The 15179-nt window shown below is 39.9% G+C and overlaps 1 protein-coding gene across 2 annotated transcripts in view; it reads right to left on the reverse strand.

Annotated features, from left to right (window-relative positions):
* Window positions 1–15179, reverse strand: part of sema3bl (sema domain, immunoglobulin domain (Ig), short basic domain, secreted, (semaphorin) 3bl) — a 53694-nt gene that overhangs the window by 21838 nt on the left and 16677 nt on the right. For both annotated transcript variants that reach the window (XM_005937842.2, XM_005937841.2), the window contains exons 2-4: window positions 14384–14544; window positions 8794–8856; window positions 2044–2163 (exon numbers count right to left, since the gene is read on the reverse strand). In XM_005937842.2, the coding sequence (XP_005937904.1) occupies window positions 2044–2163; window positions 8794–8856; window positions 14384–14544 (344 nt within the window). The remainder of the gene's footprint in view (window positions 1–2043; window positions 2164–8793; window positions 8857–14383; window positions 14545–15179) is intronic.

Raw genomic sequence — 15179 nt, forward strand, 5'->3', positions numbered from 1 at the left:
TGCACTGGGGGCAGAAACTCCTGCACTTCCCAGGAGGCTGCAGTTTAAAACATGTGGCCTACATTTCTGCTCTGCTCCCAAATGCATCGCAACCCTTAACAAGGATTCTGCTGAACTGTTTCTATCTCCAGTGTTTGTTTCCCCAGTTTTGAGCCACGCAGACCACAGTATATTGTCTCTGAGCTAAATTATTTAACATGAACAGAGAAATATGTATTCCATTTTCCATGATGTGCCATAAAACCCAGAGTTCAAAAACCACACTCGGGATGACAGATCAGGGGGGAGGAAGAAAATGACACCGCTAAGGAGAACACACGCTGTATCGAGCACCTAAATCCATAACAGAAAAGGAAAAATGCACTTCCTGTGCTTTATATGCACACACAAGCCACACACACAAATCAACACACATTCTACAAGGTTGGCACTCTCCCATCCCACTGTCTCATTTCCCTAACAGAGCGCTTTGCCAACATCCACCTCCCCCCTTCCCTAAAGACTGACCCTCTCCTGCTGGGCCCTACAGGGCAGCACACTGGGCAAGGATCTGTTCAAGTGCCGTTAAAGAGAGTCTGTCTTAATAGCTCCATTCATACATTCTTGTCCTTTAAGTGGCTCCAAGTCTGAGAGTCTGCAGAGGTTTCCACTCAGCTGAGCATCTGAGAGCCAGCCTGTGCATTTGAAAAGATGTATAGAGGGTTTAATGCTGCGGCTGAGTGGCCTGCAGAAAAACTCATGGTAGAGCTGCCTGTAGAGAATTAACATTGAACCTCAGGGATCTGTGCACAGACCCCAGTCAGTCTGAACTGTGTTTTTCTGAAAAGCCACATTGGCACCAACCCCATTTGCTCCATTAGACTGATTTCCTCCACAGCTTTGAGGCCACCCAGTCGTTCCTTGTATCATCTCATACATATACACTATTTCTTTTGTATGGTGCCATGCTTTTCTACTGAGAAGTAGTAAGACCACCTACCTTTCATTATCATGTCAACTGTAAATTTTTGATTAACTGGCCTTTAGTCAAGTGTGCAGAAAGTAACACCCATCTTTTTGAACTCTCTTACTATTTGGCTTGGTGGTTTGATTGAATATTACTGTCTTTCAGCAGTCTCAAAATATACATCATCGACAGTCATTTCCAGGAAAATTCAGGCCAATTGTATCTTTATATGTCCGACTTAAGCCTTGATTATACTTTCTGCACTTGTGAGTCTGCTGGGGTCTTCTTGGGTCCAAATGATATAAATTTCATCATCACACGGTGCGCAAAATGGTTGGTGGACCTCCACATGCCTGCCAATTTTTGTGTGGCCACAGACTCGTCCACTGAGGCTTTACATTTCATTGCAACAGCTACGTATGCACCCCAGGCAGAAGACTTTTAGTGGACGTCAAAGAAAACGTAAAAAGTAGAGCTGAAATGTAGGTCAGTGTAATGAAATATATTGATCCATGCCCGCTGCATGTGCATATAAACAAATTAGCGATCAGTAAAGTGTTTTTGTATGTGTATTTTAAAAAGAGAGAGAAGCAATAAAAGTTCTCAGCGTAACCTGCCAGAGTGCGTTACAGCATTCAGTGCTGTGATTGGTCAGTTATGTGGAGGTGAGAAGTCAGGCTCTTATTAAATTGTGATGTGAAATATATATTCAGAGTTTCTAAAGTTGCAGCTCAAACTGCTAATAACTACACAGTGCATAAAAAGCATGTATAATTTACAGTTCCCAAAAATGCAGAGTGAGTGCAGTTCACACTAAAATAGGAGTTTCCCACAACCGTGACAGCTGCACACCACAGAGCTTTCATCAGCAACCCCAACTGATATATGTGTTTGCATGTCTGTGTTTTGAGGGGTTTGTGGCTGTATTTAGGTAACTGATTGTCAGTGCATGTTTTTCTATTTTCTGCTGAATGGTGGATGCAGTCAGATAATCAGCTGCCCAAGACAATCTGCAGATGTCCAGAGTTCTATAAGAAGCAGTAGCAGCCCACAGCCACCACCACCACCACCCGCAGCCCATCTTAAACCCTTCTTACCTCTCCTCTGTGCCCGACATAGATGAAGGCACACATGGGCTGGAAGGCACCAGTGCCACAAGCCAGGAGGTGCGTACGATTGTAGGGCTGCAGCAGGCGAACAAAGTTGGCACACTCTGTCTGCAAAGCACACAAACACACAGTCAGGTTAAAAATCTGTATTTCAAATATGTTAACAAACTGCAGACAAGCTGAGGGTACCAAAGAGAAACCAACAAGCTTATTGATACCAAATGTTGTCCTGAGCCCTGAGAAAGATGAAATGTGATAGCCTCCATCCAGGAGTGGTATCTGTGATTTTTGGATGTCCGCCAAAGCGATGATAAAGAAGGAAATTCATCATATTCAGGTCAAAGGAACTCATGAAACCCAAGAAAATCCTGGGAGCCCGTGTTAAAATGTGGTAGATAATTCTGGTGGTTTGGTATAAAACGTTTGTGGTTATGTAGAGGATAAGATGAAGAGTTCAGCAATAAATCTAAATTCAACTTTTGACAACAGTAACACGAAAGAGAAGAGAAAAAATATAGAATCAGGAAGAGATCAAATCGGAAAGGAAGACTAGAAGCTGCTCCTGCTTTATCAGGCAGTCTGTAACAGAAGGAAATTCAGAAGAAATTCAAGTTAAAGGTCCTAAAAACAGAGATTGGTGACACATGACAGGAACAATAGAAGTAGTGACTAAGGAAATGAGTATTAAGACCTTTTTATGATACACAGAGCTGCAGAGGAAGCAGAGGGCATGACTACTTCCTTTCCTTTGTGTAACAAAGCAGCAGACAACACGGGTGTCAGCCTGAGGAAAGAAAGGATCAGGCAGCGATCACTCGCAGGTCAAATTCATCTGCACAATCAGTGCCTAGAGTGTGTGTGTCTGTGTCTGCATAAGCGTGCTTGACTGAGAGTTAGATACTAGAGTGTTGGTGAAGGTTTTTGTGTGTTGTGTGTCTATCTGCGTGTGCCATCTTGATCTCCACATGTGTGCATTTGCTAGTCTTTGTGTTTTTACAAGTGCATGTGTCGAGTAAATCTGCCATGCTGTGCATTTGGCCCCTGTCCCTCTCGATGCTGCAGTTGGACCTGAAACCACCTCTGATTGTTTCCCCGAGAGCTTCGTTGCAGACCTGATGTAAACCATGTCACTGCACTAAGAGAAACAGTTTACATCATTATATTACTCTCCTCCACTGGATAATTTCTGTGTTTCAAACAAAACCAGGCAAGTGAAAAACAAATGTACTACTGGTTTTTCGATGTACAAGCGTCTAGATTTCAAACATTCTGTTTCCAGTGAGGATGATGGGATATCATTGAGCCAGTTTGGCATAGCTTTTAAAGGTTTTCGGACACCGCGTCCCCTCAGTTATTTATCCTAAATTAGTGTTGTTTTACTTGCTTATAATTTATCTCCAGCCTGTTGGAATCGTCTTCTAAAGGGAGAAAATTAAGACGTAAATTTAATTTTGTGGTTGTAAGAAGACAAACAGCACAGCCCACGTAGCCTATTGGAAATGAGTAGAAACCTTCCCCTCCTGCGTTTCTGTGCTTGTACTCGGGCAGTCATCTGAAGATCTGTGTGGCCCTGAGAAAAGAGCGAATTGAAATGTTGAAAAGAGGAAATATGTCTCTCCCACTCTGGGACGTTTCACAGTTCTGTGTGGGCTTACTGGGATTAAGTGGCAATAAAGGGAGTGGTGTTTAACAGAAAATGAAGATGTTTGATTACTAAATCTGGTTTTGTCTCACTGGGAGATCTCGGGGAGTAGTCGTAACAACGGCCAGGGCTGAAATTTACCACATAAAAAGTCATGGTTAGGGCAAGATGGTGAAAACAAAAGCATGTAATGTGCTCGTATTAACCTTTAATTAACAAGAGAAGGTTGCCGCCCTCCAAAATGTGTTCTCAGCAACAGTGCTTCCACACTTAAAGATCTGAAATTACCCACAGAAACCACATTTGTGTAACCTGGTATTTGGAAAGAAGAATGTACAGCATTTTAGACAGTGACCTTTTAATCTTTTGCTCTGAGACAAAAGTATCATTAACATAAGCAAATAAGATCCTTGCCAAATCTCTGGCAGAGCTTTGCAATTTGCAGGACTAAACCTCTTTTCCCACTGAATAAGGTTATTAATTTGGACCATACAGGAGTAAAGCAGTTTACTTTCATTAATAGTACAAGATTTCAAAGTGACAGTGAAACATTTGCAGGGTGCTACTGGAAAGAGAAACCTTTTCTTAGTTTTATTTGACATCTACCTTCCTACTTGTAGTGTGCACAATATACTATATTTAACATATTTTGCTATATTTAACATATTTTTCAGTCAATTTGAAGTAAAAAGACAGAAGTTGAAGAAACAAAGAAAGGTGAATGGAGACCAACTATGTTTAAACTAACTAAAAGATAGAATTGCAATCAGAAATGTATCTCCTGGGCTTATTGTGGCATGTACTTTGCTATTATGTTTAATCCTGGAAGGTCAGTTCTGCACTGTGTGGTCGTCCAGGGTTATTTTTTTTGCCAATAATACCTCATTTTGGAAGAGGGGATCACATTTGAGGAGGACTGCTTGGAAGTTTGAGGCACCAGTGAGATGCTGATTGGAGAAATTTAATTTTGCGGTCACTGGTCCATTAATTACCCGTGTCCTTGGAACACAAAGCTACAGCTAACATGGAGCAAACCACAGAGAAAGCTCCAGCAGCCAAATATGTTTGAGGATGACTGACCCGGGTAGGGAGAGGCAGGTTTGGACATGGAGAGCAGTTTCCAGTATAAACAGCCAATGTTCAACAGAAAGAAATCTGTTATTCTGTAATACTAACAGGAAGTGAGGACCAACACATTTGTACACACGCACACGCGCGCACACACATGCACACAAATATGCGCATGTATAACGCTACAGTGAACAGGACCTCCTACATAAATACAGACACACACAAACACTGTGCAGGCAGTTCAAAGCTGGACAGCTGAATGGTGTGTTCAAGTCTTTGGTCTCAGTTGCTGTTTGATCCTCAAAGAAACGACTTTTCTCGATTGAGCAATGAAAGCACTCAGTCAAGACACGAAACTCCTGTGTGGAGACCTTTGTGGCTTCTTGGAGAACTTAAAAGTCATTCTGAACAGTTACAGACATTTGCTGCATCTTATTGAGATTTATATTAACACAAACAGTGAAACGCAATCGAGAGGAGCTTTTGCAGAAGCTCCAATCTGGAGGCCAAAGGCTTTGATGTTATCATAGCTTGGGAGTCTGAGCGCATTATTTATCAAACGTTTATTTATTTTTTAAAACCCAGAATTCTTTATGCTTGGGATCTTGACATAATCAGGTCTTTCTACAAGAAATGTTGGAATACTGACACTATCAGGGCTGCCATTAAAGAAAAAAAAGCAGAGCAGTGAGTGCACAATTGATTTTTGGAGCCTACATAAAGAATTCATGCTTCAAATATGCACGCTCAGATGTCAACTTTGCAATCCTAACACCTGTGTTCTTGATCTCAGTGATTTAATCCCTGGAAAGCTTTGTTTGTGCACCATAGGAACAACACTGTGACAATTCCTGGCAGCGATGAATTGATTTGATCATTAACCCAGCGGCAAGTGGAGGAAAATTTAAAACAAGACACTACATGTTTAGCAGAAGCTGCTGTCCGCCTCCCTTCCCTTCTGCCTGGTATTTATTTGTGTGAGCTGTGATTAATGGTGGTGAAGGCCATGAGGTTGTGATTCTGGGAGGAAACACTATCAGTAAAAACATGTTTTAGGTGGTAGGCACGTGTCAGTAGAACAGTGTGGAGACAGACTTTCATTAAGGAGATAACATAAACACATTTATTTATTTCCACCGAGTTTCAGTGTCATGATGTCAGGATGTGGATGCTGAAGATATTCATTCTACTGCAATGTGCTGAGAAGGAAAACTGCATTTCATTGCTTTTTTTACTTTGTGTAACAAGGATTATTCCAAAGATTAAAATACATTCTCTATAAATTATGAACTGTATTTTTAACCTGATTTTCCTCAGTGTGATTGGACCTTTCTCCCTAAATCACCAAACAGCCACACACTAAAGTCCAAAGACCTTTCACCTTTCAACCTTTATCGCTTTCTGACAATAACCATATAAGTTGTAACACATGCGCCTGTGTGTGTGTGTGTGTTCAGTGTGTATGTCTTTTGCTTTGTAGATTATATAGGACACTGCAGTAATCCATCTCATTTGACACCAAAAAAAGCCCAGAAACACACAGTAAAGGAGATATGTGAAGGAATGCATAAAGGTGGCGTGCAGTTTAACAAAAACTGTCAAATATCTCAATTTATTTCCCGTGTAGGGAAACACACAATCAATACGGCTCCTTTGGTACCAGTAAGGTAAAGTTTCACACAGCTGGTTTTCAGACCTGTGTAATAATGGATCGTGACATCACTTCTCCACTAAAGAGAGTACAGTAGCGCACACACATCCAGCACCGTATGAGCGGCCTGTAGAGGAAACACCTAATAAAGGTGATATAAGACACCCATGACACACCTGCCACTTCAAACACAGAGACTACACATACTTACAGACACACACATAATATCTAACCACTTCCAGATGGAGGGGCTGTCAAACTCCTTGCCATAAGCACAAAAGGGTACAAAAATTGCTGTGCTTTTATAACTCTTACACTATGTGTTCATTTTGGCGTGTGTTTGTGTGTGTCTGAGTGTGTGTGTTAACCAACAGTACCATTTGCTTCTCCAACTGGAACCAAATGCAACGATGTCTCATTAAATCAACCACACTCTAATAAACCTGCCTCCTTCCTTCCTCCAGTCCTTTCTTTCCTACTTCCTTACATCCTTCCTTCCAAAAAAGCACTGAGTTGATCTAAAGTTGCTTAGAACTTATGACATGATGCCATTTGCATAATAAGCTTTCTTGCTTGTAATAATCTTTTCTTTATTTCAATCAAATTCAGTTTGATATATTATTGTTAATTTCCTCTGTCATCATTTTTCTTTTGTATTTAAAGATGATTGTTAGCAGCTTATGTGTCCTGCTGCCAGTCAGATTTTTAAATCCAATAAACTTTGCCAGGATCAGCTCGGAAACCAGTTTATGACTTCTATCATCGTAACTTATGACTTCCTTCCTTTCAATTTGAAAAAGGAGTTAATCGCTCTCTAAAAAAATGAAATGTTTAGTTGAGCAGAAACACGGAGAGACAGACAACTGTTCACACTCACAGTCACAATGTGAACAATCTAAAATCACCAGCTAATCTAACCCTTTGAACTGCATGTCTGTGGACTGTGGAGATCCCATTTTTCTATGTTAAAATTTATACACTCTTCTTATTAAAGATGTGTTACATTCAGTCACATATTTCATGTTTATATTTATGCAATAATGCTTTAGTTTAGGATCATTTTCAAAATAAATAGATTTCATAATGGACATTTTCCTAATATTAATAACATACTGATATGTTTTCATTTTTAAACCCAATGTTAAACCCGAGTGCTACATTTCCTTGACTATAGGTAGGTAGTTGACTATAGGTTTAAACACATATATGTGGATGAGAAATGTCCTTCCAGCTTTAGGCTTCTGTGTCAGCGCCCAGATAGTAAATCACTATGTTTTTCCCTCCTCCTTCTCCTCCTACCTCTCTATATTCCTACTTCCCTGGCATCCTTCACTGAAGTCTTTATTAAGAGCTCTAATGAACAACAAAAATCTTTTCCCTCAACTTCCCTCTGATGTAGACTTCAATACAGAGAAACTTGTTTGGTTCCTAACTCATTAAAATGCTTACTTTTAATAGTTTACTTTCTTTTAAGGCAAAATGTGACTTGCCTTAAGGCAGGAAACTGCAGTGTCAGCACAACACAACATGGCACCAAACTGTCAAGCTATCCCATTTACTGCACACTTAGTAGCCCTAGAGGAACGCTCTGCTCCTCCCATCATAACACACCATTTGAGGACTGCTGTTAATGAAAAGCATTGTAAATATTTTGCATCCTAGTTTTCAAACCTAATAAAATCTTGTTTTAAACTAAACAAAATGTAAACCCAACTGAACTCTGAATGCAGGATTTGGATCGTGAGCCTTCAGAATCATTTGGAGCCTAAAGTCAAACTTGGGAAGCTGGAGAGAGCCATCCCTCTGTCATAGTGGAGGCAGTTTATTGAATAAAGAGCTTCTGAGCACCATGAGCCAACTCAGGCACATTTATGGAGAGGTTCTGATGAGATTTTTGGCAGCAATGCACAGTCAGAGTCCAAGTTTTTGGAAACAAGGATAAGACTCTAAAGGTGGACATCAAAACTTTATAGGGAATAACCAGCAGCTTGGAAGACGTGCACAGGTCAGGTAATCCCTGAAGAATGGAAATGTGAGAGGAATTAAAGGGAAGGTGAGGCAGGACTGGGCATGAAAGTGTCAAGACCATGAATGCTCTAAACTCTAGCTCTTTGGGTATGTTTGAACCACGCTGATGGACGTAGCCAAACTGACAACACCCATTTAAAGCCAGCCAGGCAACAGAGACGCCCCCAAGTGTCCATTTGAAGAACAAAAGTGGAAACAAAGGAGACAGAAAAAACACTGGATGTAGTCGTGCCTTTTGAAGCGCTCATTTTGACAAAAATGAGTTTGCCATTAAATCACCATATTGCAATGAAAATTAAAATAGCCATGTTAAAACAAGCAGATATTAACAATGTTAAAAAGCTACCTGTGGGTCCTTCCCTGTCTGAATGCAGTCTTCTCTGTTGCCAGGTAATGGAGGCCAGAAGATCTATGAGAAAACGGGGACACAGAAAAATTAGTTTGATGATTAATGACCTCATAACTATCAAATACTGTAATGCAAAGAACCGCCTTACTCAGCCATACTGCCAAATGTCATTTTTTCTTGGAGCGACTTTGGTGGGATAGAACAGAAATATCAGTCATTGAGTCGTTAAATGCAAATTATCTTCCTCAAAAATTCAACTTTTGTAGCAGTTAGAAGCAAATTGAGGAGAACAGCTCATCCACAAATGATGAAACAAGGCTTTCCAGTGGGCAGCCAAAGATGTTAGGCGTTAACTTTTGGCTTGTAAAGCTGAAACCCTGTGTGTGACAAGGCAAAAATGTACTTTCCACTCCAACACCAGAAGCCAGAGCCACACACTGAATCATAACTATCACAAGAAATAAATTAAAAACATCAAAAACTGAGCTATGTAAAGTTTTTCTTTCAAGCCACGCAGATGATTTGGTTTGAATTTTCCCCAAGTTTTTGATATGACAGTGAAAGAAGGTCCTTTTGAGGCCCCTCACAGTAAAACAAACGCATTTATAATGATCAACAGCAATGTCTTCTCAGTGACGATGCAAGGCCAAAGGCTTGTGGAAAGAAATGCTTCTGATGAATGATGTAATGCTCTTTGTGTCATTGTCCCTCTCCTCTACTTCCACAGCACTGAACAATCTTTAGACCACAATGTAAGTCTTTTGGTTGAAATTTTCCATTCGCTTGGTCCGAAGAGCAAATCTTGCATGTACTGTACATAGGCTACACTAACATACTACACAGATGTCTGAAAGATTTCAAGACTTTCTTTTTCTGTGCCAAGACAGGAAATTAGATTTCTGGCTATAGATAAGCAGGGAGAAAAGTGTTCAGCCACCTTAAGAGTATCATTTCAACACCATCTGGAGCTATAATAAAACACAAGTTCTCACAGCATAGATTAGGAAACTCCCAGAGTCTTCCTCTCAGTCTGCAAATTGGATAATCCAATGAGGTGAATCTCAGAGAAGCATGAGGTAAAATTTGGACTTTAAACAATGGGGCTAGTTTTCACACTGCCACTGAAGAGAAAAGCCCAAGTCGGTTTGAGCTGAGCTTCAGTGGGGTGTGTAAAGTCATAGTGTTTGTGTACTACCACGAGTTTCTCTGAGACAATAAGTCTTTGTCTGATCTAACAGGAGACTGCCTTAGCGGGATGATAGCAACCAGAGGGGAAAACAAATGGTCCCAACTTGCTTCACCATGTCTGATTGCGTTCAGCGTGTGGATGAACAGCATGTGCACATGCACTGAGTGCCACTGCGAAAGTCACTGTTATCAAAGAGCGTTATGTTGATGGATGTTTATCATAATGAAAAACTAAATTGATGCACATTATTTAGCACTGGGATCCTTAAAGAAAGCCTTTTGGTCTCCTAGATGAAGGTTTAGTGCTTTGTAAACTAGCCGTCCATCCCAACTACCTCCTGGAGCTGTTCCGAAATAGTGTGCTTCATTTAGTTTAAACAAATCCAGCCAGTGTGTACACTGCAGCTGAACGTAGATGGAAACTGTTTAGTTGAGCAGAAACATGAATTCTCACCACAGCCGTGTGAGTGGTGACACGCTTCATCCAATTCTTTTCCAGCTTCCTAATCAAAAATGTATTGGAGACAAATCTTAGTATGAAATGGACACTATTGCTGATTCATTTGTCATTTACAACTCCACAAGCTGGCTTGCAATGGTAGAAATCAACTGGAAACAATGTATTCTGTGGATCAGGCTAAAGTTTGGCTTGATTATGGTCTGTTTCAACATTTTTTAATATATACACAGTCAAGAGGGTCTTAAAGTGCTCCTTAATTTTGAGACCATAAATGCCAGATGTATGCATTTTATTGTTTTATTCATCAAACACAACACTTTTTATGTGCTGTACGTAGCTTTTTTTTGCATTTATGCACAAAATAATCTGACATCTCTGCATAGCAACACAGAGCCAAGGCAAGATGTAAATGGAAACTTGATTTAAATACTAAAAGAAAACATTACGAGTCCTTTAAAACCTGCTCAGTATTTAAATCTTCTCTCTAAGAAGATTTAAATACTGATTTAAATGTCAACACAACCACCACTTTTATCAACACATCACGTTTTACGCTGTGCTCTTTTCGGGCCAAAGAGATCACTCTTACGCTAAATAAGCTGGGTTAGATGCCATCTCCACAATCTCCAAGGAAACACACAATATACACTGTAGTGTGTAACCAAAAACTCTGCAAAGTAAACCAGTTGTCTAAACTTGCTGAAAAACAATGTTTTTGACAGCCAGCCACATTTTCAAGCCAGAAAAGCAAGAGTGAAGATTTCATATACATTTTTCAAAGACGGGATATCAAATACCAATCAAACGTGTTTATCTTTTCGCATGGAGCAAGTGGAATATTTATTCGATCACGTGAAACATTTAGATGTACTAAATCATTATTTGTTTTAGTTTTCCCTTGGTAATTATCATTACGGAAATTTTTCCACTTTCCTGATGTGATTCAGACTGTAGTGGAGCCAGTTCTGGGCTGACACATGCAACATGGACCGAGTTAATGCCATCTGATTTTTATTCAGCTAAAGCCTTGAGTTTAGAATTAAATCACCCCGCATTACTGCACTGCTGATCAGATTTATAGAGGGCATCAAACTGGGATTATATAACAAATATATACTGTAGACTTTTATGGGCAAAGATTAAGTTGAAAAGCTACAATATGCAGTACTATGAAAAAGTCTTCCTTGTAATTTCTTTTGGTAGTCTTCATGAATAGTTTCAAAGCTCTTCTTTGGATGTTTCTGCTTTTTGTTCTGTTCTTTGTCAAGATGATCCCACACTGCTTCAACACTGTTGAGGTCCGGGCTCTGGGGAGGCCCTTAACTGGTAGTGTTCCACTGTGTGTTTTTCTATCCAGGTATGCTTTTACTGCATTGGCAATGTGTTTCCCAATGGTTTTGCATGGTGGATCAAACTCTGATGCCACTTTTCTGTTTTCATATTTCCATCAATTTTGATAAGATCTCCAAAATCACTGAAATGGAGCCCCAAACCATGCCAGAGCCTTCACAGTGTTTTACAGATGGTTATAGACACTTACTGTTGTACCTCTTTCCTGACCTCCGACTGAGGATGACTTGAACGAAAACGTTCAAATTTGGATTCATCGCTCTATAAGACCTGCTGGCACTGATTTTCACTCTGCCTGTTGTGTAGTTTGGCATACCTCAGCCTTTTCTCCCAGTTTCCCTTCCTTAAGAATGACTTCTTGACAGCCACCCTTCCACTGAGACCATGTCTGATGAGGCTTAAGTAAACAGTAGATGGACCACCAGATGGGCCAGACATAGCTCCCATATTCTGTTTCAGGTCCTTGGAGGTATTTTTTTCCCTTTTTGTTAAGGGCGTGACTTTCATACCGTCCATCTGCTGCAGATCTTTTTTGGGCCTGCAACTTCTTCTTTGGTCCTCCACTTGTCCAGGATACTTTAGATTTAAGAAAATACTGTACACTGTGCTGAAAGACGGCAAGTTTCAGCTAATAGCTCTCTTTGAATCTCGTTGTTGGAGCAGTTGACTGAGTTCTTCTCACATTTTAGTAACATTTGTAAGATCATTATTCAGACCAAACTTTTAATTGTAACTTTTGGATTTTTTCACCATATTTGGGAAGATCTTTGCACACTCGTGCATGCTGAGGGAAACATTTGGCAGGTTAAATGAGAAAGGGGTGCATATTAAACTGACTAGCTAAACTAAGAAGGATGTGATTTTACAGCATGATGTAAAATCATGTTGTAAAAAGGGATAAGCTGTGGGACATGCTGTGCTTCTGGAGTTAGGCATACTTTCTCTTAGCGATGCTCCTTCATGTGAGGACAAACTAAAGTTGAAGTTAAACAAAATTTCTTTCTTCGAGTGCTGGTTTATGGATGATTTGGCAGATGTCCTTAATCTTGTAAAAATTTCTTTTACTGAACTCACAATGGCCGGCTCCTTTAGAAACATGGTTGTTAAACCTCACACCGCTCACAGCGCACTTTGTCGGCAAACACCGTGTGTGATCACGAGCCAAGACAGAGAGCTGTGAGAGAATGCGAGAGAGGGATGGAAAATTAAGAGGTAGATACGGTGAGCGACATCTGGCTTCCTGCGTACTTAAATTCCCCATTCACCCATTCACTTCATGTCATCAGTCTCTCTGACCCATGTACACGCACCGCTGTTCTTAGCTAAGTGCTGTAGCACACCTGGGACTTTGGTTTGAAAGGGTTGGTTTTGTTCACTATGTACTAGAAACGAGTTTAATGGAACACAGAGTAAACTGGACATCCTAGTGGAAATTTAAATATTGATGCAAATTTGCAGTACATTCTTGCTCCAAAGTAACACAGTTCGATGAAATTATATCCTGTTTGAACCTAAACTCAGTCATTTCCCTGATGACAAATTCTTCTAATAAAAACTGTCTGAAACCTTATAGGACGCAGCTGAGAGGTATAATAACTCTGTAAGTTCACAAATCACAGCAAAACCCCATATGGATTTACTGTTCCAGAGCATAAATACTAATAAAACCTAGATTATACTCTAGTATGAAATGCATTTATTTTTTTCAATAATTTTTAACATATTCAGTCTTTTTGACTTAAACTGATCAGTGATTGTTCTCAACTTAATCTAGACTGTGAATTAGATACTTTCTTTTAATATAAAAAAGATAAATTTTTAATTTTAATTATGATAAAGGCAATAGAACATCTCTTCTTTTTGTTTTGGTCAGACTCTCAGTCTGTGATAAATCTGCAGTGAGGTTCCTGGTTTATAATTTACCTTTCAATTCTCTTTGCTGTTACAGTGTTTAACAAACCTTAATGACAAACCGGTGCTGAAATTAAAAGCAAAGCAGACAGAAATACGATGTTTGATTTATGGGTAGCTGCATTATTACAGGTGTTCCTTAACTGGGAAGGGTAGAAATGAAGTGTAGTTTAGAGGATACCTGTTTATAACACAAGAAGTGCAAAAGGTAATGTAAAAGTAAAGAAAACAGCGAAAACCCCAATAATCATGTGACTCCCTATAAGTACTTTAGCAACAGTGGGAAGAAAGAACTCCCTTTTAACAGGAAGAAAACTCCAGTGGAATCAGGCTCACTGAGTTGAGGGTGATGGGAGGAAGACTTTTCAGTTTGATGCAATACCAGTAATATTAAATGAAATGTCTGTTGCCATATTTGTAGCTGATTTGTAACAGAACACTTAAACAGATGTTCTACAAAGAAGGAATTCTGATAAAATGTTAAATCCTCCATCTGTCTCTTCAAGTCATAAATCATCTTTCTACAGGGTGAAACCACTTGAAGCACAGTGTCCACAACCTAAATCAAAATAAAATGACAAATGTAGAATGTGCAGTAAAAAAACTTTTACTGTGCATCAATCATCGAAGCAGAGCTCTGCATACTCAGAAAAAATATATAAAACACATCATTTTTACCTCTTTCGATTCACTGCTAACAGGTCCCAGCGTGAGAGAGTACAGGACGTCTTTCCCGCCCAGGAATAAACGGTCACGGTATTCATCCAGGAAGACAGCGGTAACAGAGAGGTGGCCATGGTGACCGCTGAAGATGGATGACCTGTTGGTGGACAGCAGGTCTGCAAAGAGAGCAAGGTATTAGTGACAGCAGAAAACATGGAGGAGTGAAGACTGAAAAACACAATAAAGGCCGTAATATTTTTGGGTGTGCTATTGTCACGGCCCTGCTATTATGCATTCTGAAAGAATGCACTTTTTGCATTAGATTTGCTGTATTTTGTATGGGATTCAAAACTTTAGTGTCAATTCCTTTCACTGAAATCAAATTACTTCACTGAAGTAGTTCTTGTAGTTAAAACACGGCACTAAAACAATAAGAGGAAATGTTAAATATTAACATGATGCAGTACTGCAGAAATTCATGATACTAAAAGTAAAGTTACCACGGTAACAAATATGGAGCGATTTGGCAGCAGCTTCAAAGAGGTTCTTGCAATAACTCTGCAGGCTAGGTGCAGACTGAGGTGAACTCGAGTTCAGCTAGACACAGGGTGTCTTCTCTTCACACACACATACACTGCATATTGATGCAAGTATACACCACAAAAAAATTTTCCCACTTTTTCTTTGTTTCTGTTCATCTTTATCGCCCGCCACCTTACTTTCTTTCTGTCTAGGTATGAAAATGAGGAGAGAAATGTGTGTGTGTCTGTGTGTGTGTGTGTGTGTGTGTGTGTGTGTGTGTGTGTGTGTG

The sequence above is a fragment of the Haplochromis burtoni genome, unplaced genomic scaffold, assembly GCF_018398535.1.
Source record: "Haplochromis burtoni strain Fernald_Lab_line unplaced genomic scaffold, NCSU_Asbu1 Contig_60, whole genome shotgun sequence".
NCBI lineage: Eukaryota > Metazoa > Chordata > Actinopteri > Cichliformes > Cichlidae > Haplochromis > Haplochromis burtoni.